Source organism: Echiichthys vipera (assembly GCF_963691815.1).
Source record: "Echiichthys vipera genome assembly, chromosome: 5".
Taxonomy (NCBI): domain Eukaryota; kingdom Metazoa; phylum Chordata; class Actinopteri; order Perciformes; family Trachinidae; genus Echiichthys; species Echiichthys vipera.
Genome location: NC_139830.1, coordinates 26,569,590 through 26,594,085, shown reverse-complemented (window position 1 = coordinate 26,594,085; position 24,496 = coordinate 26,569,590). Strand labels below are relative to the sequence as shown.

Genomic DNA, 24,496 nt, shown 5'->3' with positions numbered 1-24,496 from the left:
TCCCATGAGTGCTGCGGAAGAGGGGTGGGGCTGGCAGGGTGGGGGTGGACGAGGTGCTCGGAGATAGTAAAAAAAAATGTTGATGGGGCGTGCATCCCTACAGGTAAAGGCAGTGCCAAGAATAGGGCTGTGCGCTTGGGAATTGTAGTACTGGCTGATCTGTAGGTGAAGCCCAGCAGGGTTTTCTGCTCTTCTTCAGTCAGTTTAGCTGTCCAGAGTAAACAGGCATCCACCACTTGCCCAGAAATAGACCACACACACCTGCCGTACGCCACACTTTCCCTCTTGGAGATCTCTCTCCTGACAGTCATTGCTAAGTGCACAGCCTGGTTTTATAGAATTTGCTTAAATGCGTGTGATGTGTGCTCCTTGCATGCTGAAAGAGGTATATCCCAACATCAACATCAGCGTAGGATTACATGAGAGACATTTAAGTAGAAGTGTACTGTTTCAGTGAAAACATGTAGGTGTTTCAGCTACACGTGATACACAAGCTACACAAGAAGAAACATTTCATTCATGTTCAGTGTTCAAAAACTGCATTTCTAAATGGTGATGGCACTCGTGTCCACAACACGTTGTTTGTGCTCTTTCTGTAAAATGTTCTCTCCCCTTGCGGTAATTAGAACACACACATACACATGCATGTACTGACAAGTGCAATATACGCACACTTTCACAACACATCTCACTGACAAGTGGAAACAGCAGATGATGTTTTATTTTGCTCACAAAAATCTTCCACTCTGACGTGATAATTTAACATCAATGTTTATTTCAAATTGTTAAAATATTTACAAATACAAATTAGGAATGGTAAGTGCACTACAAACATACGGTAAATTGAAATGTGTTGGTTGTACTCCTAAAACAAATAATAGAAGCTGAAGTAATTCTCGAGTTGTGCAAAAAGCATCACACATCAGATGAAAGTAAAAACTTGCCCTGAAATAGAAGGTAATAAATTGCCCCTAATTTTCTATGGCGATAAAAAACAAACAGCAAATGTGTGTATTGAGTCTGAATGACTTCCCTAAAACCAACACCACAACCACATCCCCTGACCCTCACCAGCTAAAGACAACAAGCTGGCTGTGAATCCTGAGAGGGAGGAAAACATGGTGTCATCACTCTTACAACCACTGATATGACTCATGGCTTTGACAGCACGGGAGGCTTCATAAAGACAAACTGACATTCAACTATGAACACAAAAAGAGCATTGTATAAATCGTGTGGGTTGAAAAAACAAACAAAACTGATGGACGGTTCGTGTGAAATGTTGCTCTGTTGGCTGACGACACCTGCCTCTCAGTCCGAGGGAGTTTCCCCAGGTCGGACTGTCCCTGCGGTTGTCTGCTGTCCTTTACAGTGCAACACTCTCCAAAAACACCTGTAGCATTATCGTCCAGGAAAACCCCAACAACCACTGTTTTCCATACCTGGGATTTAGCACCTTTAACTGTCACCTCAGTAGGAAGATAATATGGACAATCATCTGTGTTCTTCCATCAAGAAAATGTTGGTCCTCATGTCCTTTGGCATCATATATCCACCTTTTTTTGGGGGGGTGTTTATAAATCATTTTTCATCCTTTTCCATGTCAAACAGATACTTTTATACATGAATATCACTTCTTTACAGACCTGTCCCTCCAACAAATAAATTAATTCATTTCAAGACAGATGTTTTTACTTCTGCAAGTAAAAAGTATATACACATAGAAAATAATATCTTTACTATCTACTGTATATGAAGAAGTCCATGTTTGATGTGCGTCCAACATGATAATGGCAGAATAGCAGGATGAAAGGTGGACCACAAAGATCCTGGTGACTTTAAATATTTTATTCCACATTATTCTCGTCCCCATTTTCTCAGTCACGTGCTCCTCTCTGTGGTCTCAAACACATCTCTGTATATCTGAGGGGAGGCAGAGCAATGCGCCATGGTGTATTTTTAGCTACACTTGCAGGACTTTACAATCATATTGGACAGTTGTTCCACCTGAAAGTGAAAATCAACAGAAATGTGATAAATGATCAGCAAGTGTTGCTTTCACATCAAATGTTCTGCAAACATTTCACCTCAGAATGAAGTGACTTGGCTGCAGTATAGATACCTTGTGTTGCCTGCCCACGTAGTAGAGGATTGGCAGTGGCTCCAGTGCCTGGGGAACACAGCAGGGCTGGGCAGAGGCTCCTGGGTTGTGATGCTTGTACAGGGCCAAAATCTGTAAGCAATTATATGACGGATATACATGAAAACAGAGAACTCAGCTCAGAATATCACAGACAATGTTTTTGTTTAAATTAGGAGAATGTTTTTGTTCAAATTTAGATATGAGCCCCAAATGTTTGTTTTTTAAATAGTCTTTGTATATGTCATTTAATATTTGTAAATTAAAACATTTATTAATTGATCTCGATCAAAGTGTTTTTTACTGTTTAGTTGATTAATCTACAGAATGTCCGAAAACTGCTTGTTTTCAATGTGTTTTTTGCCCGACCAACAGCAAAATCTCAAGTTAGAGAACTAGAACCACTGAATGTTTGACTGAAATGAATAATCCGAATTGTTCCTTTTCTGTCTATGAACTGGTTGATGATAACTTCAGCACTAATTTAAACCCTCGTGACAAGCTGTGACTCTTATACAACCCAGACTTAGACACTTGATGTATTCCACACCACTGCTATGTGAATCAAACCAGTCCTTTAGAAACCAGAGGGGGAGAAAAACCTTCAGTCTGAGCTGCCAAACCTTACATAGCTGTACCTTATTATTACCTGCAATATCCTAAGAATCCAGCTGACGTGCATGATAAGGAAGGGCGTAGCATGGGCCAGGGAAGAGCCAATTAAATTTGGAGCAGATCCGAATCATAGGAAGGATACACAATTTTTTTCACTTTTGTTCTGTTCCTGTCTAGTTGAGCCATGTAATCGGCTATGGATTGCACACTACAGCCAGGCGTTGCACTATACCTGAGAATATTTGTTTTCAGCATTCCAAATGTAGGTGCAGGACCCCATGCAGTAGTTAGCATTGTAGCCTGTTGGCTTATGTATCCACTTCCAGCCCAGATCTTTCCTGAAGTCGATGTACAAGCTCCTCACGCAGCAGGTCTCTGTCTGGCTGCAGAAGAGAAAACAGGACACAACTTTTGTGAAGTCTGTGATAAGATGGTGTAGAGATTCTTAGAGCATAATTGCTGTAGAAAGTACTTTCTCAAAATGTGTCAGTTTTAAAGCTGCACAAAGGATAGTTTCAATGTAAGATTACATACACATAACCCACCAGTGCAAGAATTGCAGCTGCATTTGAGAAGTCTTTCCCATCCTTAATACAAGCCCTAAGATTTACTGGTGTCTGCTATACTGCAGCTAACTCTTTTCTGAAGAAAGTGACAAATCAAATCTGTCACCATACAACACTGAGCAAGTGTTGGCAGGGTTCTGTTAGATAACAATAATACTACTGTGCACTGCAGTCATGTATACTCCTGATTTGATCATTCTTTGTGCCCAAACACTTGCATAGTAAAGGCATATTACAAAAAACTCTATTAATAATTGGACGTATTTATATATTTTCATTTTTATTTCTAAAGTCAGTGCATAACTGTGTTAAATAATCACAATCTCAGTAAAGCGCGGTGCCAATACAGTCCATTTAGCTATGAGGACTAGTTAAAGTGTTTTACTTGTCACTGCATTTTGAAGCTGCTGATGGGTTAGGTAGTCTACTACAGCTTTAAAAATGAATCAATCAAATCCAATCCAACAGAACAATGTGGTATGTGCAGAATTGCTTACGCTGTACAGGTGTCCTTTGTCTCCGTGGAGCGTTTTTTACGTGAGGTAAGGTGGCTACTGCTGTTCTGAGGGATGGACATGGTCAGGATGTAGGGTGGTTGCTGTGTCATCATTTGTAACATTCCTGTGTCTCCCCTACCAGTCTCGATCCCAGAGATGACAAAATTGAATCCACTGTCGATGTTTGTCTCGCTGCATTCACAGAACAGCCGAAGTTGGAAACCCTGCTCATCCTCTGGTGAGACAGAAATGTACAACATTGAGTACTTTAAAACTGGTTGGTTGCTTTATCTGTGAAGGTAAATGCACATAGGCTAAACCAAATAACTACACAGTCACAGTAGTACCAGATTAAGAAATAAAGCTGCTTTATCTCACCGGTCCCTTTGAGCCAGCCCTGCAGGGTCTCTGTGACATCGAAGGACAGCCATTTGTCTCTCCAATGGTTGCTGATGAAGCGAGAAGCGAGGTAGTCGGCCTTTGCCCCCAGACCCTGATACAACTCCACCCGCTGCACAGAATCTATGGCGGTTTGCTTGATGAGCATCCGTAGTTCCGCACGTGTCAGAAGGCGGTAATCCCCCACACTTTCCCGTATATCCGAGATGCTGAAGAACATTGGGATGCTTTTGGAGGTCTTGGTTGTCCCCGTGTTATTTTTTGCTGCGGGGTTTTAAACACAGAAATATTTTGGAGTTCAGGCAAAATGAGCAGGCATAATCAGGCATAATGGCCATAGTGTTTGGATGTGTAAAGAAAAAATATGCAATTTAAGTGTTCTAGTGGCTGTGTTTTAAAGAGCTATTAATGATGTTTCTTAGTCTTTCGCTATTTTATCAAAAATACAAAGCAAAACTACTGAGCACAGTGTAGCCATATTATATTTGCCTGATGTCAGACAGAACTGGCAACTCATTCCACTCCGTTTCCATCTTCAGACAGACACTAACTGATTTCCGTGGGGGAGGGGGATTAGATTTTTTTCTCACCAATCACTCGAGACCAACGTATCTGCAACACTAACGTAATTTTCGACACTGATCGTTTTGTTTAGTTTTGCTTTGGTTTTATAGGGGAACTTTGCCGTTTTCCACCGAACTTTGGGTCATTGCAGTGTGGGCAGATGAACTGTGTGTCCATATGTGTTACCAGCGTGCCTGGAGCTACCCGCTCACATACCAGCGAGGTCCCCTGGGTAACTTGTTGCAGACTTTTCCACCTGCATATACTGCTCACATTGTAATACAGAGCTAGTTGAGAATTAGCAAAGCTTCCCTTTCGTAGGGCAGAGCAAAAACCAAACTATGATGACGACAATATTGAGAAAACACATCTTCTATGTATGTTTGAAAATGCATGAAAATGGTGTTAGTCCCGCCCCTGGAGCTGACTGGCTAATCGTTAGTCATCCGCAGCTCTCTTTGGAATGATTGCTTAATCAACTGAGAAATCATTTCTTCATGTCACGGTGCCAGATGAATCTATTAACTAGGTAGAGTGGATCGATCCAAAGGTCTAGATCCAAGCAAATAGTATGTAGGAGAATATAAAATACTGGATCAGAGTTTTCTCTCTCTCTCAGTAGATACTCCATATTAAAACATTCAAACGGAATCAGAGGCACGAGGCACCTGTGTTGTTTCTCTCCTCACCCTTCATTTGTTCCAGATCAAAGACCAATATCCAAGAGGATGAGGAAAACAAGATCAGTCCTGAACAGGAAATATTTTATCTTGTATGTTTTTTCACATTTGGCAGGTGACAGTTAGTTATACAGTAAATTAACTTTACTGCAATGTCTCTTGGTACATGAACATATGAGCTGGACTAATAGTGGGACAAATGGGTGAGCAAAAACAATTCATAGAAATTAGTTTTAAAGAATCAGGTCCTTAAACTGTTTTAAAAAGTTTTTTTTAAAGCTATGAATGTTTTTTTACGCATTACACTATATACAAAATCATTTTTACAAGTAGCTCACCATCAACCAACTTCTGACTTCTGTTCACACACTGCTAAAATGGAATAACCATTCACAGTGTTACTCAATAATGTTAACTGGTGCCAAACATTCAACTGTTCCAGCTGCTGGAAAGTTGATCATAGGTAGAAAGTGTTTTGTTTTCTAACAGTATTCCTGTCCATATTTATATTCCAGAGCCTGCCTATATCATGACAGCAGAAACATTCCCCCGGCAGAGGCTGATAGAAAACAGAGCCAAGCTACTGAAGGCTTTAACACCATAAATCTACCAGCGATACATTGCAAAGGATTAAGTCGGACAGAGACATGCAAAGATAAGCGGAAGATGGAAGGTAGATGATCGAGAGTGAAACGCCATGTAGAAAGAGTGAGAGGAGGTGTAGGAGGGGGGTTTTGACAGGCGAAGAAAACAGCAAAGTGAAGAATGCACTCATGAATATAACTCACAGTTGTGAGGGCTGGAAGGGTGTGAGTGGGGGTGCAGAGAAATTGGAGATGTGTATCAATGGAGCCCGCGTCTGGCGCAAGTCCAAACCTTCTACTCTGCCTCAGCCTGCCAAAACCAGGATTCTTTGCTTTCAAGTCCGGGAATTACTCTTTGACAGGAGCTACAACCCAGCCTTGCATACTTGCGATCCAGGCTGTACCAGGATCCTCCATGTCACTGGTGCCTATGTATCATTTACCAGTATCACCATCTGTGCTGATGCTTAGGTTGTGTTTCATTCCTTGTAGTCAAGCCAAACTGAAACTGAAAAGAGCTGGCGTGGAGTGTAAAGGGAAATGAGATGACATTTTAGTGGTTCCACCCAGAGCATAGTGAAATGTTTGGTTGTAAGCGCTTGAATGGAAACACAGAGCGTCACAACAGCGTACAGTATGTGAAGAGCGGCGACACGGTACCAAGCAGCAGCAAGCACGGAAAGTCATACTCTCCATCTAGTTACAGTAAACTGAGATATATGTGTTAAGGGTTAGAAGTGTTTACGAAACAGGAAATGAAGTCACTTCCCCTGAGAGCCATATTGGCTGCAGTATCATAATTACGGTGAAGCTTTATCCTCACTTTTACTTTCCAATTAACACAGCTTGACTCATCCCCCTATCACTGAACTGTTAACCTGATCAAGTAACAACACTTTGAGGGGACAAAATGTAAAAACAAAGTATAAAATTTCTCCTCAACACTCAGCTGAGGAAAGGCCTTTCCAGATGAGGGTAAAGATAGCACCATAGCCTGCGTACTAACTTGGGTGTGGGGGGATTTGTGTGTTGAATCAGGGCCTATCTGCAGGTAAGCTGTAAGCTGCAGCTGTTGTGACAGGTAGGGAGACAGCTCTGTAATTACCAGTGGGAAGAACCAGATTCCAGCAACAGGCTATATAGTATACCTGCCTCCTTCATACACTCAGATCCACCCTCCTGCAGTCCACTCGTCAATGTCTAGTTTCCCCACCTCGCCAAGCTGTACGACCCCCATTGCTACTCTTCATTATTGTAGGGTGGCAGCAGCTGCATTTGCTCTTGAATATAATTATTACTCCGTGAGAAGTGCACTCATTTCACTCCTGAATGGGTAAAGTGGCTGGTGTCCAAAAAGGGGAAAAGAGTTCTCTCTGTAAACGAGCTGAATTACTGTCGGACCAATACTATGTCAAATGGGAGAGGTAATTTTGTGTGTGGGCTTCAAGGGAGGGATATGACTGCTCATTCACTGAAGGAATCTAGCCTAATCCACCTCACAATTACCATAATAGAGGCTAAAACTATTAAGTTCTAAAATGCACACAAATATGCATCCCCGTAGGCTACTTTGAGGTATCAGGAAAACTTGAGTTGTCCATTAAAAGTAACCACAAATTGAAGTGACACAGTATTTATTGATGATGATTTTTAAAAAATAATTGTTCTCCACTTGGCTTCCTTTTTAATTGCTGTGCTCAAACAGAGTCCTCCCTTTTACTCACAGAAGAGCAGAAGCAGGATTGTCTCCCACACCCTTTTGTGTGTGTGTTTTTTTTTAATAATTGCCAAACACTTCTGGCTAGGCCTGCGCACGAACACTCATGCACTTGGCTTTCCCAGTGTGTCGAAGTTGAGTCTGTTTTAAGGCGCCGTGCTGAGGGTTAAGACAGTGGACGGGTGTTCTCTGGCATTCCACAGAGGTAGGAAACACATGCGCCCCATGGGCACCGCTTGCACCGGACCTGAGTCACTCGACATCTCAGTGGCCATCAGCCTGCCTTCCTTCCTGCCAAGCTGCCCTGTCACAAACACGCTGCAAACATACTGATAATAAGCTCAGGAAACCCAGCAGAGAGAGAGAGAGAAGCAGAAAGAGAGAGAGACGGGTAATCATGGGCAGAGAGATATGGAAATGAAATAGAAAATGGTTCGGGAGAAACAAATATGATGGAGAACAAGTGACAGGATAAGCAAGGGAGAACCCAATGATCGAGTTACAGGAAACCCCCAATCCCTGAGGGACAGAGGGAGAGGGAGAAAAAAGAGAAAATGAAAGACAGAGAATGAGACAGGGTGAGGGTGAAGGAGTGCATTTAATGTCTTCTCTCATCTCACTTTTCTATGATTCCCTCCTGTTCTTTGGTTTTTACCTAAGCAGAAAAAAATCAAGCCCCTTTATTTTGAGAGTTCCTTTGTTCTCCCTTTGGTCTGCACACTCCTGAGCATGGTCCATCCACTCAAGTCTTTCTTTTGAAGTGGTGGATAAAAGAGGGATAATATGGATGCCTGCCTGTTAGGGTAAGGAGTGTAGGCATGTAGAGAACAATGGAGCAAAGAAACAAAAAAAAAAAACAATCTGTTCATTATAACAGTTTAGGAGTCATTGCACGGTTAAAGCCAAAAAACATTTGGCTGAATAAACAGCGTATGCATGCAAGCCAAACAAACAGCGCTAATAAAGCAGTAAAAATGCCATAGATACCACAAAGGCAACACAAAGCATACAACAGATGCAACACACAGTCCTGCGAGCTTGTAACACGTGTGATCTCTGAACTCCTCCTGCCTGAAGATGTTGGGTGGAGATCAGAAGGTGTACACATGTTGAGAGAATTTATGGAGTTATTATGGAGTTTGGAATTGACCCAGTCATCGGGCATATGCTGATTAATTTGGACTGTAGCCACTAATTAGCAATTGCCTGAGTTATTTATGATGACTTGTGGGGCCAACATGTGAAATGTTAAACTTTGAACAATAAAACGCCTTCTTTGGTTTTGGATACATGTGTATACACCTTATTCCTAGCGCTCATGATACCTTGCCTGAATAATAGGCACAACATCTAGCGCAAACGGGAACCGGCATTTTCCATGGTTCACTAATCCTCTTGAAAATGATTGGCAAATAAAACTTGTGGGAACACCACCTGTTACACCTCAAATCCTCATACCTCTGTCTTCTCCTATTGAGGGATTGAACCTGAATGAGTGGCCTCAGATAACGTACATTGGCATATTTAGCTACTTTATTGACTTTATTGACTTTGTAGACCATAGACTATACATTAGATGGCGATAGGCACGACCCCAGTTCAGAGAAGTAAGCTAAAGTAAAATATATTTTAGCCACCTACAAACAAAATAGTTTATCTGCATTCTATATATAAACTTCCCATTGCCGTCATACAGACCTTCATGCCGTGGAACTGAACTCATTTGATGTCATTGGCAAAAACATTAATAACCTTGCAAAAACTGGAGTTGCTGGTCTAATGCTGCATTGATCAGTTAGCAGTTGTGTGACTTTGGTGTTTTTAAAAGGGTTAAGAGCTAACAAATCTAACAAACAAACAAACCGACTGAAGAATAGATTGCGGCTTGAGTTCCCCTCAGACAGCGAGGTAAAACAGTGAAAATATCCAAAATATAGCATACACTTAAACTGATTGTTTTAATAGGCTGCCGTTTTTAAGATGTCTAAAATACTATGCTGGGTACTCCTGTCTGCTTCTCCAGTATACTACACTGACTATGGATAAGTACGACATACAACCCTTCTTTAAAACCCTAAACTATCCATATAAATATCTGTTAAAGAATACAAAGCAATATTTTCTAAATTGAGGGCAAATTATTTTTACTGTTGCCATGTAGCCACCATGGTTAACCGCTGGGATTAACTAGCTTACTGCTACTTCTGCTATCTAACCAGAAGTCTCTAATCATTTCTGCAGTAGTGTCCCAAAGAAGAAGGTGGATACAGTAGTTCTACTTCCAATGGGCACCTGTTGATATCCCTGTCTGAAGAATTTTTCAAAATATAAACATCATCTCAAGGATCTTTGCTTCCATGTGTGTGTGTCTTGAGAAGTGTGCCTCAATGCCTGTAAATACAGGAGCATGAATCAGAGTGGTACTATTCTTAGTGCTGTTGTTAAGAATTGCCCCCATTCTTAACAATGGGTGTCCATACACGTTTGCATGACTGATGTGTGCATGTACTGCTGTTGTGAGTTATCTGGTACTCACCGGTCATGTTGAACTTGTGCAGCACCTTGGCAAAGTACTCCTCCTCCTCCTGTTCTGTAGAAATGGGTGTCTGGGCCTCAGTCTGCTGCTCCCTGAGCATGTCCTTGGTGCTGTTGTAGAGTGACAGCAGGTTGGTAGGTATGTCCTCCTCATCGCCTGCCTGATCCGGCTCAGGCTCTTTTGGCAAACGCAGTTTGCTGAGGATCTGGCTCCTGATGGCCTCGATTCGCTTTTTCTTCACCATCTCCAGGTCCAGTGTCTTACATGTAGACATACCACTTACGTTGCCCACTGTGTACACAACCATGAGCATCAAGAACGCCAGCTCCATGGTGCCAACCTGACTGTTTCAACCACTTATGCGTTTTGGGTCTCAGCAAAATCCTCCCTGACCTTTTCTTTCACTGCCTTGCCACTGACCGGGGATGCTTTGGGAACAGTGAATCACTTTGTGGAGAGGTGTGAGTGAGGCAAGGTGTTTACACACAGCAGAACAATTAAAGCAGTGTGGAGAGTCCTCAAAGTGCAGGACTAGTGGTGCCACCGCTGTCACTGCTGCTGTGAAAACCACCTAGCACTTGTGTCTTCTTGGCGTAGAATCAGATGGAGAGAATCCCAGTAGGCAGACAGACGTGGAGTGATGAGCCAGCCTCTGACTCAGCCACACAGGTAATACAGTGACATCCCAGATGCTGAAATGAGTCCAGAGCGGAGCTGTCAAATGCTAACAGAGCCCAGCCAAACGTGCATACAGACAGCACTCCCAAAACTCAGAAGACCTTCAGTGAGTCCAAAACAATCTACCAACACATCTCAACAGAGCTGTTTTTGTACTCACAGAACAACTTGTTGATTTCAAGGCTCCCCCAGCAATATAAAAATTAAATCCTGTCTTACTCCAAGTATATAAACCTCCACGTGTCAGCTGAGGGCTCGGTTTCTCACCAGGCAGTCTCTTTACATGTCCCCAGATGCGAGTGAATGTAAAGGGAGCTGTATAACATTCAGCAAAATGAAGAGTGGTTCGTGCTTATTTTCTGAGTCTAAGGCTTTTCAGCTGACACTGCTTCCTGTCCTCCTTGACCCACAAGGTCTGTTCACAGATCATTCAGGACTACCCTGTACATGGATGTGAAGTAGACCCTCTCTAAATGTCTGTCAGGAAGAGAAAATAGAAAAGATATATCCTGTGATTAAATCGGAATAACGGCCTTCTTATTTCTGTTTTTAAAGTTTGATCAGATGACCCCAGGGTCTTTGAGTCAACCCGGAGCTAATCAAATATCCACAGTGCAAGGAAAGAACTCTAAAAATCTCACTAACTTATTCTACACCAGTTCACAAACCTATGCAGTCAAGTCATCCAGAAACGTCCACACAGAAAAACATCGGATAAACTTGTGTCGCTCTCCACTCTGACTACCTCTTTTTAGCAATAGTAGCATGTGATCTGTGTACAGCTGCAGCTCACTAGAAAATGCTTTCAACGCCTCCGACTCATGCCTCCTTCACATACAGAGCAGCTGTCTCTATGACTGTCTTCATTCTCAAACACAATAATGTGATCTCTGTATATCACGCCTTGGATCAAAACAGCTCAAGCAGGGTGGCTGTTAGAAGATAAAAACATAGAAAAACTCTCCCTCTGTCAATCACTCACCATCCTTTTGTAACAAAATATTAAGTTTGACACACCTTCTCTGTAAATGAGTGTAGCATCCAAACACAGCAGCACCGACAGCAGTAGCAGGAGTAACAGTCCCTCTTAGCTCACAGGGTTCTGAGAATCAGATTGCAGTCTTGTCTCTGTCCTCTATCCATCCATCGGTATCACCTCATTTATGCCCTCTGCTGCTCCTTCACACCTTCCCTCTTGTGTCTCCTCTGACACAACTCCCAATTCGCACTTCTATTTAACTCCCTGTCTCTCTCCCTCTCTCCTTTTACTTGTCAGAGCTTGCTGGTGACAAAGTGATTTGTGGGAGCTCTAAGCTCAGCTAACTTCTCTCTCTCTCTCTCTCTCTCTGTCTCTCTCTCTCTCTCTCTCTCTCTTCTTTTTTTCTGGTTCCTGTTACTCGTCTAATAGAGCGAGGAGCTCTCCGCCCAGGAAATGAGGGTAACGGCCGCAGTGTAAAACATCTGCTGTTAAACAGAGCTCTGCTGCCTGCCTTCTGTCCACATCAGGAAGCCAGGAGCTGAACACGCTGAATGACTGACTTTAGAGGCACCAGTTCACTCGCACTCTCTAGCCTGTCTGCCACTGTGGCTGTGATGACTGACATGTCAACAAACCCTGCAAAGCACTAGATGTCCCACCAACTGACCGCCACATTTACCTGGTGGCGGCGAGGGTGAAGGCTAAAGAAATAAAAGAGGTGCTTGGGACCAGCATGTCTAAAAGTAGAGCGATGAATGTCAAGGGATGGAGAGCCAACAGGGCTGGACTGTGTGGTGCACTGACCTACGTCTGGGTGCTTTTTAGAGGTTGGATTGTGTATTTTCAAAAGGAAGGCTAGACTAAAACAAACTGGTGATGGTTTCAATCATTTTGTCTCTGTCTGAGGGATGATTCATCAGGGAAGTAAAGATTGTAAATTGCCATTCAGTCTTTGGTCTTTCCTTTCTATTTTTAGATTTTGCCCAAATGTGTTTTCCTTGTCTATTGTCTTCCATTCATAGTGACAGCTATGAAGAAAGAGCTATTCAGCAAACACTGGCAATATGCTGTGGCATTTTACGTAGGGAAACTCAAGGCAAAAATCCCCTAAAATACCAGCTTTAATAACCAACAAAAAACAATGATGGCTCTTACAAAGGTACTATAGACAATTTGTCCAACAGTTTCAACAGCACTATGTCTCTGATGATCAATGACAAAAGGGTGAAAACAATATGATTGTGTCTTTCAACTGTCAGCAACTATTACTGTAACTTGTGTTGTGTTGTTCTGTGGGAGCTTTGATGGGTGCACACTGCTGCCTGGTGGCCAAAGACGGTAAGTCGTTTATAGGAGCTCTGATGATTTCCTCTTGGGGACGTCGCTGTCATCCCCCTCAACTGACAACATTTTGTCTTTTCCTGCTCTGCACTTAAATTAGCTACATATTATATTTACCTACATTCCAATGACTTCCAGTATCTTTCAGCCTACATTGCAGATTCACTGTCGTTTTTATAATAATTCGCAAGCTCTCACATTTTCTACAGCGGAGTTCTTGAATACATACATTATACATACACATACATACATTATACATACATACACTATGGAATATCGAAAAAGCCATATGAGATTCAGGCTCTGTGAACATTTTTAATGGCAGTTAATTGTTTTACTAATTCTCTCATTTTTATTTATGTTTTTAGTTTAACATATATATTTTATCATCTACTGTCTTTTTATTGTCTCATTGTATTGTCGTTTTGACTTTTTTTTAAATGTGTTTCATTTTTGTTATTGTACATTTTTCATTGTATTTATTTATTTGTCATTGTATTTTAAGCTACTTCTCGTGTAAAAAATTGTGAAAAGTGCTCTGTAACGTTTATTATGACAAAATACATATAAGGGATATAATAACAGTAGTGTAGTTGAGGTAAAGAGGGTTACCATAATTATAGATCTTCTTACTGTATACCTTTCTCTGAGAGATTAAGTGCATACAGTAGCAGCAAATTCTTTTACATATAGGTTTAGATTTGGTTAACAGCAGTCATGTTTTTGAAAACTGAAGATTAATAAGATTAATATTTCCTCTTTCACTCCTTTACGCAGAGATGCATCCTGCGATAAAGTGAAGGGTGTCCGAGCACTATCACAAAGAGAATATGAAATCAACAGAGCAAGATAATGAACAGACATGCTTCATCTTGATCCATCAACACAAGTGTTCTTCTCGTGCAAATGAACCTGAAATATATATAAAGTAAATATTATGACTCTGCTCTCCATTGGTCTTTCAACATACTGCATGGGCCTCTGAACACAACAACGTACGTACCTCACTGGCCCCATTAAACCAACACGTCTTACCAGTCTGCCATGGGGCATTTCATACCCTCCACCACAAGGCCTCCATGCCAGCACCTCAAGGTGTCTGTGTGTCTCTGAGCACAAGAGTGCAACATGGTCTGCTTTCCCATCATTCGCTGTGACGTCCTAAATGCTTCTGCAGAGGATAGAGCTGCTGCGGCAAAGTCCAAAGTCTCACAGCCAGACGAGCCGAGGGAGGACGCTGGGGGAAAAATATTAACAGTCAACAGAGAGAACAGAACAGTCTATAAATCATGCTACCACATCAGAGTACATGTCATATCTGTGGCAGAGTGACATGGTGCTGTGGCTTCTTTCAGCAGTCTTTGTGACTTTTGAGCAGTAGAATCGGGCATGCTCTGGATCTCTATTTTGGATAACAGCACATATATTAATAAGCAAGCATGGAAAGAACACAGCATGTTCCTGATTCAGTACATAAGCAGTGGTGAAACAAGCATCATTTACTCAAGTAAAAATAGCTACACAACAATGTAAAAATATAAAATGAACATGTGAGTAGGGTGTGGAAGAATGAAAATGGCAATATGGAATGTGGCTGGAGTTTAGGCCTACAAGTCAAGTGCATTTAAAATCTCACTAAAGTAAAAAGGACAGAGGTGTCATCAGTGAAATGAAACTTACTAAGTATCAAAAGTAAACGTTATGCAGCTGGGCGGTAGTAGCTCAGTCCATAGGTGACTGGGCTGGGAACCGGAGGGTTGTTAAAATGAAAAATAAGAGAGTGAAAATTGAATTTCCCAATTCGCGGGACTAATAAAGGAATTCTTCTTCTTCTTCGGAATGGCTGCTGTCAATGTTACATGACAATAACATTATGATTCTTCTAAAAAAAATAAGCATTTTTTTGTTGTAGCTGGTCAATTTGAAGCTCCTTGTATACTTACAGTAGACTTTATGTTGTTGGGTATATTAAAATAGATCATATTGTAGCCTATAGGTTTGATAATAACTTTTGGATGTAACATCTTAATATTCAAAGATAAATGTAGAGTGTAACTCAAAATCGTAGTTCTTATGTACTAATAATTACCTCACACCACTGATTATAGGTCAAGTAAAGATAAAAATAAATAAATAAATATTTCAAAATGATAAATATAATATATTTCTACACTAAAAAATACCTAGGCCTACTGTGCCAGTGTTATTTTCTCCTCTATCTCTACATGTTGCACGTAGTAATTGTTGTATACTCACATATGAACAGGTCAAGTTAATTGCCATTTTTATTAATACAATTAGCCTTCATAAAGGTTATTTGACTACTTACATTAGAGAGCGTTTGTGGGATTTTGCATCTGTTCAACGGCATTTAATTGTAACTTTAAATGAACAAAAGTAGTGGTAAAAGTAAGTGTTTATAGAATTTGTCGAAGTATTTTACACTATTAGCTAGCTTAATTGATGAGGAAAACTAACGGTCTGGGCTGCTTCCGCCTCCTCAAGTGCTGGCCACCCGTCTCCATGGTTACAACAAACGTGTATCCTCGTGCGTGTTCCGTGTAACTTACGTAGCTAGTTTTGTGAATTGCTATCCTGCATGTATTTCCCCGGTATTACCACATTTCTGCTTTTTTCTGCGCCGTTTCTAAGGGGTAAGTTAAACGTCGTAATGATTATGTATCATTTCTGTGTTTATGAATATACTTGACATCGTGTCAGAATGAAAATGGATACAAAGTGGAGACTTGCGCTGAGGGAGTGGACTGACATAAACCAGAGAGGGTTACCAAGGGAATGACGACGCACAGGACGAGGACACAGCGCGGGGAGGGAGCTTTAGCGGCAGAGACAGACCTGTGAAACAGCCCGCTTACTGCTGCAGTACTTCATGCCACATTATGAATTTAAGCCCAGAGAGGCTGCGCACACATACGCGTTCTTTTGCGGACTTTTGGTGGACGTAAATCCGCACATTCGCTGCTGACTTGTCAATGAAGACACGTTCAGGTTCCGGACAGGTGAGTGTGCCTCTCACGCTGGCTGTGTGACTAAAAACTGTAGTTCATAAAGTCAGCATGAGTTGACTGGGCCTACATCTTCTGTGGAATTATCTTTAATACAATCCATTTAACAGGCTACATGTTTTAAGGTTGAACAGTGTTAGAGAAAAACTGTAAACCCCTAAGGAAATAGACATGTATGAATGTTCTTTATTTGGTGAATCTATTACATTTCAGAAAAAACCTTTGTGTTTCAACAGGTGACAGCTACTGACTGCCCGATGGAGAAATATGAAAAGCTGGCCAAAATTGGCGAGGGTTCCTATGGTGTGGTGTTCAAATGCAGACACAGAGATACTGGACAGATAGTCGCCATCAAGAAGTTTGTGGAATCTGAAGACGACCCCGTCATTAAGAAGATTGCATTACGAGAAATACGTATGTTAAAGGTGAGAAGAGATTAGTATCACCCAATAGTATCAAGTTTTCTCAATCCAACACCACAGGTGGACACGTGCATCTAAACAGGTACACATGTGATCTTTCTGTCACTTTGTTAGGATCGTGTCATTCCCAGGTATCATACACACACAAGTCATGCCAGTTGAAAGAGCATTTATGACATTTAAACTTTAAAATAAAGACACAAAACACATAAACAGCATAAGAAAAACCAGAAAATAACAGGCCATTAGGCAGACTTTAGAACCTATCTTTGGGCTGTAGAGCACTGACAGTGTTCATATTCTCTGTTGGTCCTGCAGCAGCTGAAACATGTGAATCTGGTCAACCTACTGGAGGTTTTTAGGAGGAAAAGACGGCTCCATTTGGTGTTTGAGTTCTGCGAGCAGACGGTCCTCAATGAGCTGGACAAACACCCTCGAGGGTAGGTCATGTCTGCCACGTGTGTGTGTGACTTGATAATCATTCACATTAATCTTCAGGATATCTGTTACCTATTTTATAGGTGTCTCTCTAAGAATCCATGACAAAAGTGTAGTGGTGGAAAGTACATTTACTCAAAATTCTGTACTTTACTTGAGTAGCCTACTTCCCTTTTATGTTACCATATACTACGTCACAACATCACAGACAGAAAATGTGTTCTTTTTACTCCACTGCCAACTGATCCTGAATCAGCAGCCAGGAACAACTTGACAAGTTCTCAATCCAAGACTGGAGACCAAGACTCGATGCCTGATTAATATTGTACATCTATGGCCAGTATATAACATACGATGCACTATAAATTAGTTAAAATGAGCTTGTTCTCAACCAGCTAATTTTAATTCTAATGCTGATAATATAAAATAATAACTTCATTCATTCATTCATCTTCAACCGCTTGTCCCTGTTGGGGTCGCGGGGGGCTGGAGCCGATCCCAGCTGACATCGGCCGTGAGGCGGGGTACACCCTGGACAGGACGCCAGTCTATCACAGGGCACATAGAGACGAACAGAGACAGACAACCACTCAAACCTACGGGCATTTTTAGAGACATCAACTAACCTTACACGTGCACGTCTTTGGACTGTGGAAAGGAAACCGGAGTACCCGGAGTATTATTGTAACACTGACATGGGCCTTTATGCTGCATAATTGGTACTTTTGACATGTCAATTACATTTTGCTGGTAATACTTCCTTTTACAAAAAGTGGCAATCCTTAATATTTAAGTCAGTGGTTTATTTGGCGACACCCTATTTACTGATTGTACCAGAATACTGGGGGAAGCAGAACAAACTATTGTGTTGGGTTCGCATTAGCAGTTACTGTGGCTCAGTGGTAGAGTGGGTCACTCTGGGGTTCGAACCTGGTAGAGCAGGTTCGAACCCCAGCTTCCCAGATCCGCATGTCGAAGTGTCCTTGGGCAAGAAACTGAACCCCGAATTGCTCCCTGTGCTTCGCATGGGAGTGGGAATGTGGTGTGAAAGGTAAGATTAGATGGTATGTAAATGTCCACTGCCATCTGTGTGAATGTCAGTGTGAATGGTGACAAACACTGTGAAAGCACTTTGAATAGTCAGAAGACTAGAAAGGCACTATATAAGTACAAGTCCACTTACAATTTACTCACTGCATCTTTCCGTGAATGTCAACAGCAAATATTTGATAAACATTGCAATACTTTCATCACTGGGCCAGAGGCTTTATCCCCATCGCGTTACTTACTTTAATTTTGCAACACATCGTGACTTAACAAATATTTCTTTAAATGAAAGTCTTCAAGATTGCCACTTTAAGAACTATATGGATGCAGGAAATGTAGTTATATAGCGGAGTATTTTAGGATCTGAACACTTCTTCCACCATTGCAAAAGTGTGCCTCTCTTATTAAGGAGTTATTTGTGTGGCAAACAGTTTACCATGTAACTTTTTGGGTGTGCATGCTTACATGAAGAGCAGCAGAAAGGAACAGGGTGAATTACAAAGTGGGAGTCAAGACTGTCCAAGACAGCGGAGTGAGGGGGGTAGTTGGAAGTTGAAAACTAAATATTATTGAAGTATTCAAGGGAAAGGTTCTTCTTTTTTCTATGCTTTGAGAACTTGTCGTGCAATCTGTAGTCACAAGATTTTAGTGGAGTTTTTGTCATGTGAAGTCACACAGCAAGCCCAGGTCACAATGGCTAGATGCTGACTGAGCATTTTCCCTTTTCCCACAAGGCTGCACTGCAGCAGAAACCCTAGCTGCTCCCGAATACAAAGGCGCTGTTGCTGTTAGTGACAGGCCTAATGTTACCTCGATGACAAGAGGTCTGCGTAAAGCACCACTTTTAAAAAAAATTAGACAAAGAATACAGGACTAGTAAATAGGATTTGTTTCGTTTCTCTAACAACAACCAATATTTCTGTCTTCCGTCCTGTGCAGGGTACCGGAGGCTCAGCTGAAGAGTATAGTGTGGCAGACTCTGCAGGCTGTTAACTTTTGCCACAAGCACAATGTCAGTATATTTAAACTGGTACTCAATCTAATGTTTTTTTACTGTGATTTTTCTGTATTTCTTATTTGGTGTTCAATTTCTTATTAGTTTGTTTCTTCTTTTATGTCTCAAAGGATGGAGTTTTTCTAGAATGCGTTAAAACAATGCCATATGCGCAGTACATTGGTCTCTGTAATAATTTCCTCCTTGTCGTTCTGGCAGTACAGATATCCAGTCCTAGTGTGACAACACTATGAAAGATGGGGGACAAAAATCCACAGCCGTGCTTGCAATTATTTATTTTTTTAAGACAGTTATCTCGAGAAATCATTATCATTTAATTTGACATCACAAGCTAATTAAGTCATTATCAAGGACAAATTATCCTTTTTCTCTTATTACTCAGATTTATCAGAGATCGGAAGGTCCCAGATTGAGCTGAGGGTGAAAGGATGTGGGACTGCGTCCAGTTTTTGAAATAATTGGATTATATTAGATACATGTGTCCCTTAATATGCGGGTTATGAATGACAAGGCTAATAGAAGAAATCTCTACATACAGACACAAGATTAAGCATTTGTATGCATCAATGTAAAGATATTCCAAAGTCACTATTACTGTCTTTACGTATTCATGGATGGCGGATTTGACCACTGAGGTGGGAGTGACTGGAATGGCACTACTGATCTCTTATAAACATAAGTTATGAGAGGAAACAATCTCAAGATAACAAAATAAGCTGGGATTGGCTCCAGCCCCCCGCGGCCCCGACAGGGACAAGCGGTTGAAGATGAATGAATGAATGAAAAATGAATTGAGATAAAATTGCAAGCACGGCTATTCTTCCGTAACAGCCATAAGCTCCAGCTGGTTCATTTTGCATTTTTTTGACACAATGAAGACTGTATTTGGTCCACCATATTTTGCAGTGGACGAATGATTAGAGCAACAGATAACTCTCTCAACATTTTAACAGCACCTGATTATTGTTTTAACATAGACTTGAAAAAATCTGAACATATTCTTCAAGTTTGATTTCTTCATTGTTTAAGCATTTGAAAAGAAAAATCTCATAATCTCTAAATCTCTTTACAGCAAATCCCTTTATGGCATCTGTGACAATAGTTTACAAATTCCCAGAATCTGACAAAATCTTCTTACATTCCACCAGATCCGTTTTTTTTTTTAGTTTAAAACATTTGTCTGGAAAACTGAGAGAATGTAGTGTAGAGTAGTTTGGATTATGAGCAGGACTCTTTTGAACTAGCATCTCAAACCACAAAACTTGTGAACAACTCTAACTTGTCTAACTAGATTGAGCATAATTTCACAGCACAGTCAGTAAACGCTGACTTTGTAGTAGGCTTCAGCTCCAACAGGACTCATTGGAGTCTCGGTGACTGCAATGCAGTATTCAGTTTCATTTGGTTTCTGATCTCTTGCTATTGTTCTTCCACATTAATAAAAGCCTCTTTCTCCGTCACCAAGAGACCGCGTATCACGTTGCCGAATCCTTGATGCTGAGTGTTTGTGTTGCAGTGCATCCACCGTGATGTAAAACCAGAGAACATCCTCCTCACCAAAACCGGAGTCATCAAGCTCTGTGACTTCGGCTTCGCCCGCATTCTGAGTAGGTCGTCCAGAGAGCGAGTGCATTTATGTGCATTTAGTGTTAATCTGCCTCTAATGACTTATTCAATACGGAACTTGAATCAACTCCTGCTGCTGATCTCCTCACTTTCAATCTTTCAATGAATGCATTGTATAGGGAGACCGTTCAGCCAGTTAGTGCGTCTTTGTGTAGTGTGTCTCTGTTTACCCTTCCTGCCTTAGGTTCCAGCGTTATGTTACCATACATTAGCATGTAGTCATTCAGCATGCCTTGTAATCCCTTCCTCTACAATGTACGTGTTATTTAAAGTTCATTATTCAGCATCTAAGTGTATCTTAAGTTATGTCCATCTGCTTGTGTGTGGGTATTCTCAGCAGGACCAGAGGATGATTACACAGACTACGTAGCCACACGATGGTACCGGGCCCCTGAGCTGCTGGTCGGTGATACTCAGTACGGGCCCCCTGTAGACGTGTGGGCTCTGGGATGTGTCTTTGCTGAGCTGCTTCATGGGAATCCACTCTGGCCTGGGAAGTCTGACGTTGATCAGCTCTACCTCATCCGAAAAACTCTAGGTACACTGAGGGGCTACACCAAATGTGGCTTAACAGAAACAATGGGCCTCATGCAAGAACAACTCATACGAACAGATGCATTCTTAAGTAGCTTGTACGAGTGATTTAGGAGAACAAGTGTCCCAGACCTGTCGTAGGAGTCATATGCACTTAATCTGCTGTTATCCAAACCTAAGTTTTTTGGTCAATTTATGTTTATACAATTTTGAGCTCTTGCAGCCTCTAACACTTTTCAGGTGACATGAGTTAGTCTGTGTTGGTTCAGGATTTAGGCTGGAGATTGAGACGGGGCCTTTGATTATCTCGTTTCTGACCTCAGGTGACCTGATCCCTCGTCACCAGCAGGTCTTCCGCTCCAACGTTTTCTTCAGTGGAGTCAGTATTCCTGAACCTGACACGACGGTACGAATCCTGTTACCATTGAGAATGCATGTGTTTTTAATGGAGTGGACGAGGAAGTGTGCTTGATTTTATTATTTCCCATTTATTGTTGGTCTTAGGAGCCCTTGGAAAAGCGCTTCCATGGTGTGTCTCTGCATGCCCTCCAAGTTATGAAGGTATGTTTGTTCATGTGTGACAGAACTTGACTGATATAACAGCAGCACATATTATTGGTAAATTTTTAGCTCATCATAGATATATTAGTATCAGCAAACTGTAAATATTAGTCAATGAGTGATTGCAGCACAGCAATTTATTAATTTATGTGTATTGTTGCCATTGCAAAGAATTGTGTAACTATTGTAGTGGGCTAACTCAATTCCATTGAACCAGTCAAATGACCTAACAGTTCCACGTCTGCTTTTCTCTCATTCTATGTATATGGTTTGAGGTTATTTAAAAACCGTGTTAGCATCACATACTGGAGTTTGTCCACCAGACAGCACTTACAAGCTTGAGGCAATGTTAACTTTGTGTGAGCAGTCGTGCCTGGTGATGGACCCCTCTCTCCGGCTGTCCTGTGAAGAGCTGCTGGAGCTGCCTTACTTCCAGGAGGAAGGGGTCAACTGGGGCCGTGAGGGTGAGCGCCTGGGGAGACGACATGACAAAGGCTCCCGACGCAGACAGCCAGGGGTGAGTATACAACAAGGCGGCCTAATGGTGGACTGTGCACCCCGCTACAGCCACACATGTTGTTGAGTTGGTCACTGTACCTACAGCTACTTTCTTGGTCACTGTGGCTGTAGCAGAGAGCCTGTCTTTCTGAAACTTCTGTAGGCTTGAAAATGCTGCTGTGGGTTGGTTTCTGCATCCGTATGCTTACGTGCATGCATGCACACAGACACACAAAATTATACACATACACACATTTTGCCACGAATAAAGAAACATACATACTGTAAAAGTACACATATGCAACACATGTACACAGATGCAACACATGTAAAATTATTGTATATGTATTTTTTAAATAATCATATCACATGTACTGTATAAGAGAATACCACTATTTATTATGTGCTCAATTTAACTGTTGCATGTTTGGTAATCATGATATGTTATTACCTTTTTAAGCAGAAAAGCCGAACCAGGGACAGGGGTTGCAAATTAAGCATGGCTAGAATCAGATATGCAACTGATCTGTAGCATGCTATTGTAACCAGTTACAATCTGGGTTTGTTTTGCATTCTCCCTGACAAATAAACATAGAGCATACGTTTCAAACATTAGACACAAGAGCTGCTTCCGACTAACTGCTTCTTTAACATTGCTATAAATCTGAATTCAAACTAACCTTGAGAGGTTAAGAAGAAACTACCTACTTTTACCAACCACCTTTTAAGTAAATAGTCATTTTAAATGATAGTTTCTCTGACCACTGTAACGCCAAAACTAAGGTTGTTAAAGGTATTTTTACTTTTTCAATACCACATGTTAAAAAAATATAATGCAGGTTAATAATAAAACAATGTTTTATTGTGGCCATGGTGTCAAAAGAGATAGAGTATTGTTATTTTATACTAGTTGTATCAAAGTTTCAAATGATGGTACTGTGACAATATTACGGTAGACATCCTGATAAAGCATCAGCTCAACCTTTTCTCTCTCTCTTCCTCTTTCCTCCCTCTAGGCTCAGTACCTGCCTCAGTTACCACACAGCAACATCTCACCAGCACCAGATGTTAAGAAACAAGTGAAGCATAAATATCACCTGCCCAACATTTAACAAAGCAACAATTTTGTGGCTGAACTGAGGACGATGGACTTATGCTATGCTTTCTGCAATCATTTTAACACATTCAAGTTTTTGCAGTGTTCAAAGCAAGAAATGATTTATGAGCCTGAAAAGTTGTCCAGGAGGAAATGTGTACAATGTATGGAATTAAGTATTCTATGAATTTAAAACTGCTTTATGCCCAAAATCAGGCATGGTGCAACACGCATATATTCTTGGTGTGGCAGTGAAAAGGTATGTTTTAATTTTATCTGTGATTACTGTCACTTAAAGCAATTCTTACCTTTCTGGCATGTTTACACTTATCTTCTGTAATCTTAAAATGCTAAAAAGTGTATGGCGCACTAAAATGTAAAAGAAATCCACCCGGTGTTGAAACTCATCAATATTCAATTCTCATATTTTTCTGATAAAAGTCTAACAAATCATTTTATTTGGTCCGAAATAAAATGATTTGCCGAGCTCCCGTCATCCATCGCTCTGTTCTACTTCTGCTGCTCATGCTGCGTTCAAGTACCATGGGAAGTGCACTGGAATGCCTGTCAAAGTGGAACCCCCTATTAGCAAATTCGGGGTAGGTCGATCTCCCCTGAATTTGAAACTTTGCACTTGAATGCAGCATTTCTCTTTAACGCATGTGTCAGGGGACCAGGTGGCGTCCGAGGTCAGGCAGGGGGGAAGGGGTTTTACCTTGGAGGGAAGCGCTGAGTGCTCTAACTGAGAAATGCCAGGAAGGTAAGAATTGCTTTAATATTCTCTACACAGCATCAATGGTTAGGGCATTTGCACGTGCAGTTTACGCAACACTAATGGAACTATTCCTAAAGAATAGAGTCAGTAATGAAGACATTGGTACTGCACTTTCACATCTCTATACAATGATATGATATATATATATATATATATATACTG

The 24,496-nt window shown here is 41.3% G+C and overlaps 2 protein-coding genes across 4 annotated transcripts; one reads left to right on the top strand and one right to left on the bottom strand.

Annotated features, from left to right (window-relative positions):
• Positions 1–761: 761 nt before the first annotated feature.
• Positions 762–12,241, bottom strand: tgfb1a (transforming growth factor, beta 1a). 2 transcript variants are annotated; one of them, XM_083914332.1, is made up of 7 exons: positions 11,994–12,241; positions 10,299–10,990; positions 4,197–4,481; positions 3,819–4,053; positions 2,988–3,138; positions 2,123–2,233; positions 762–2,007 (listed from the first exon to the last, which is right to left on the bottom strand). In XM_083914332.1, the coding sequence occupies exons 2-7, from the start codon at positions 10,627–10,629 to the stop codon at positions 1,960–1,962; spliced, it is 1,161 nt and encodes a 386-aa protein (XP_083770458.1). In that variant the 5' UTR covers positions 10,630–10,990; positions 11,994–12,241; the 3' UTR covers positions 762–1,959. The 2 variants fall into 2 exon arrangements, with proteins under 2 accessions (XP_083770458.1, XP_083770457.1); XM_083914331.1 differs by having other exon boundaries at positions 10,299–12,241.
• LOC310947509 (cyclin-dependent kinase-like 1) lies at positions 7,977–23,575 on the top strand (the record flags this gene model as incomplete). Of its 2 annotated transcripts, XM_083914335.1 has the most annotated exons (10): positions 7,977–8,153; positions 16,559–16,747; positions 17,063–17,184; positions 19,169–19,241; positions 20,761–20,851; positions 21,208–21,408; positions 21,728–21,810; positions 21,909–21,965; positions 22,333–22,482; positions 23,480–23,575. In XM_083914335.1, the coding sequence occupies 9 exons, from the start codon at positions 16,580–16,582 to the stop codon at positions 23,573–23,575; spliced, it is 1,041 nt and encodes a 346-aa protein (XP_083770461.1). The 2 variants fall into 2 exon arrangements, with proteins under 2 accessions (XP_083770461.1, XP_083770460.1); XM_083914334.1 differs by lacking the exon at positions 7,977–8,153 and having other exon boundaries at positions 16,580–16,747; positions 22,330–22,482.
• Between the last annotated feature and the right edge of the window lie 921 nt (positions 23,576–24,496).

Coding starts and splice junctions, on each gene's coding strand:
- tgfb1a (XM_083914331.1), bottom strand. CDS start 10,629: ATGGAGCTGGCGTTCTTGATGCTCATGGTTGTGTACACAGTGGGCAAC. Junction 4,054..4,196: donor GGGCTGGCTCAAAGGGACCG/GTGAGATAAAGC, acceptor CTGTCTCACCAG/AGGATGAGCAGGGTTTCCAA. Junction 2,008..2,122: donor ACGTGGGCAGGCAACACAAG/GTATCTATACTG, acceptor TTTCACTTTCAG/GTGGAACAACTGTCCAATAT.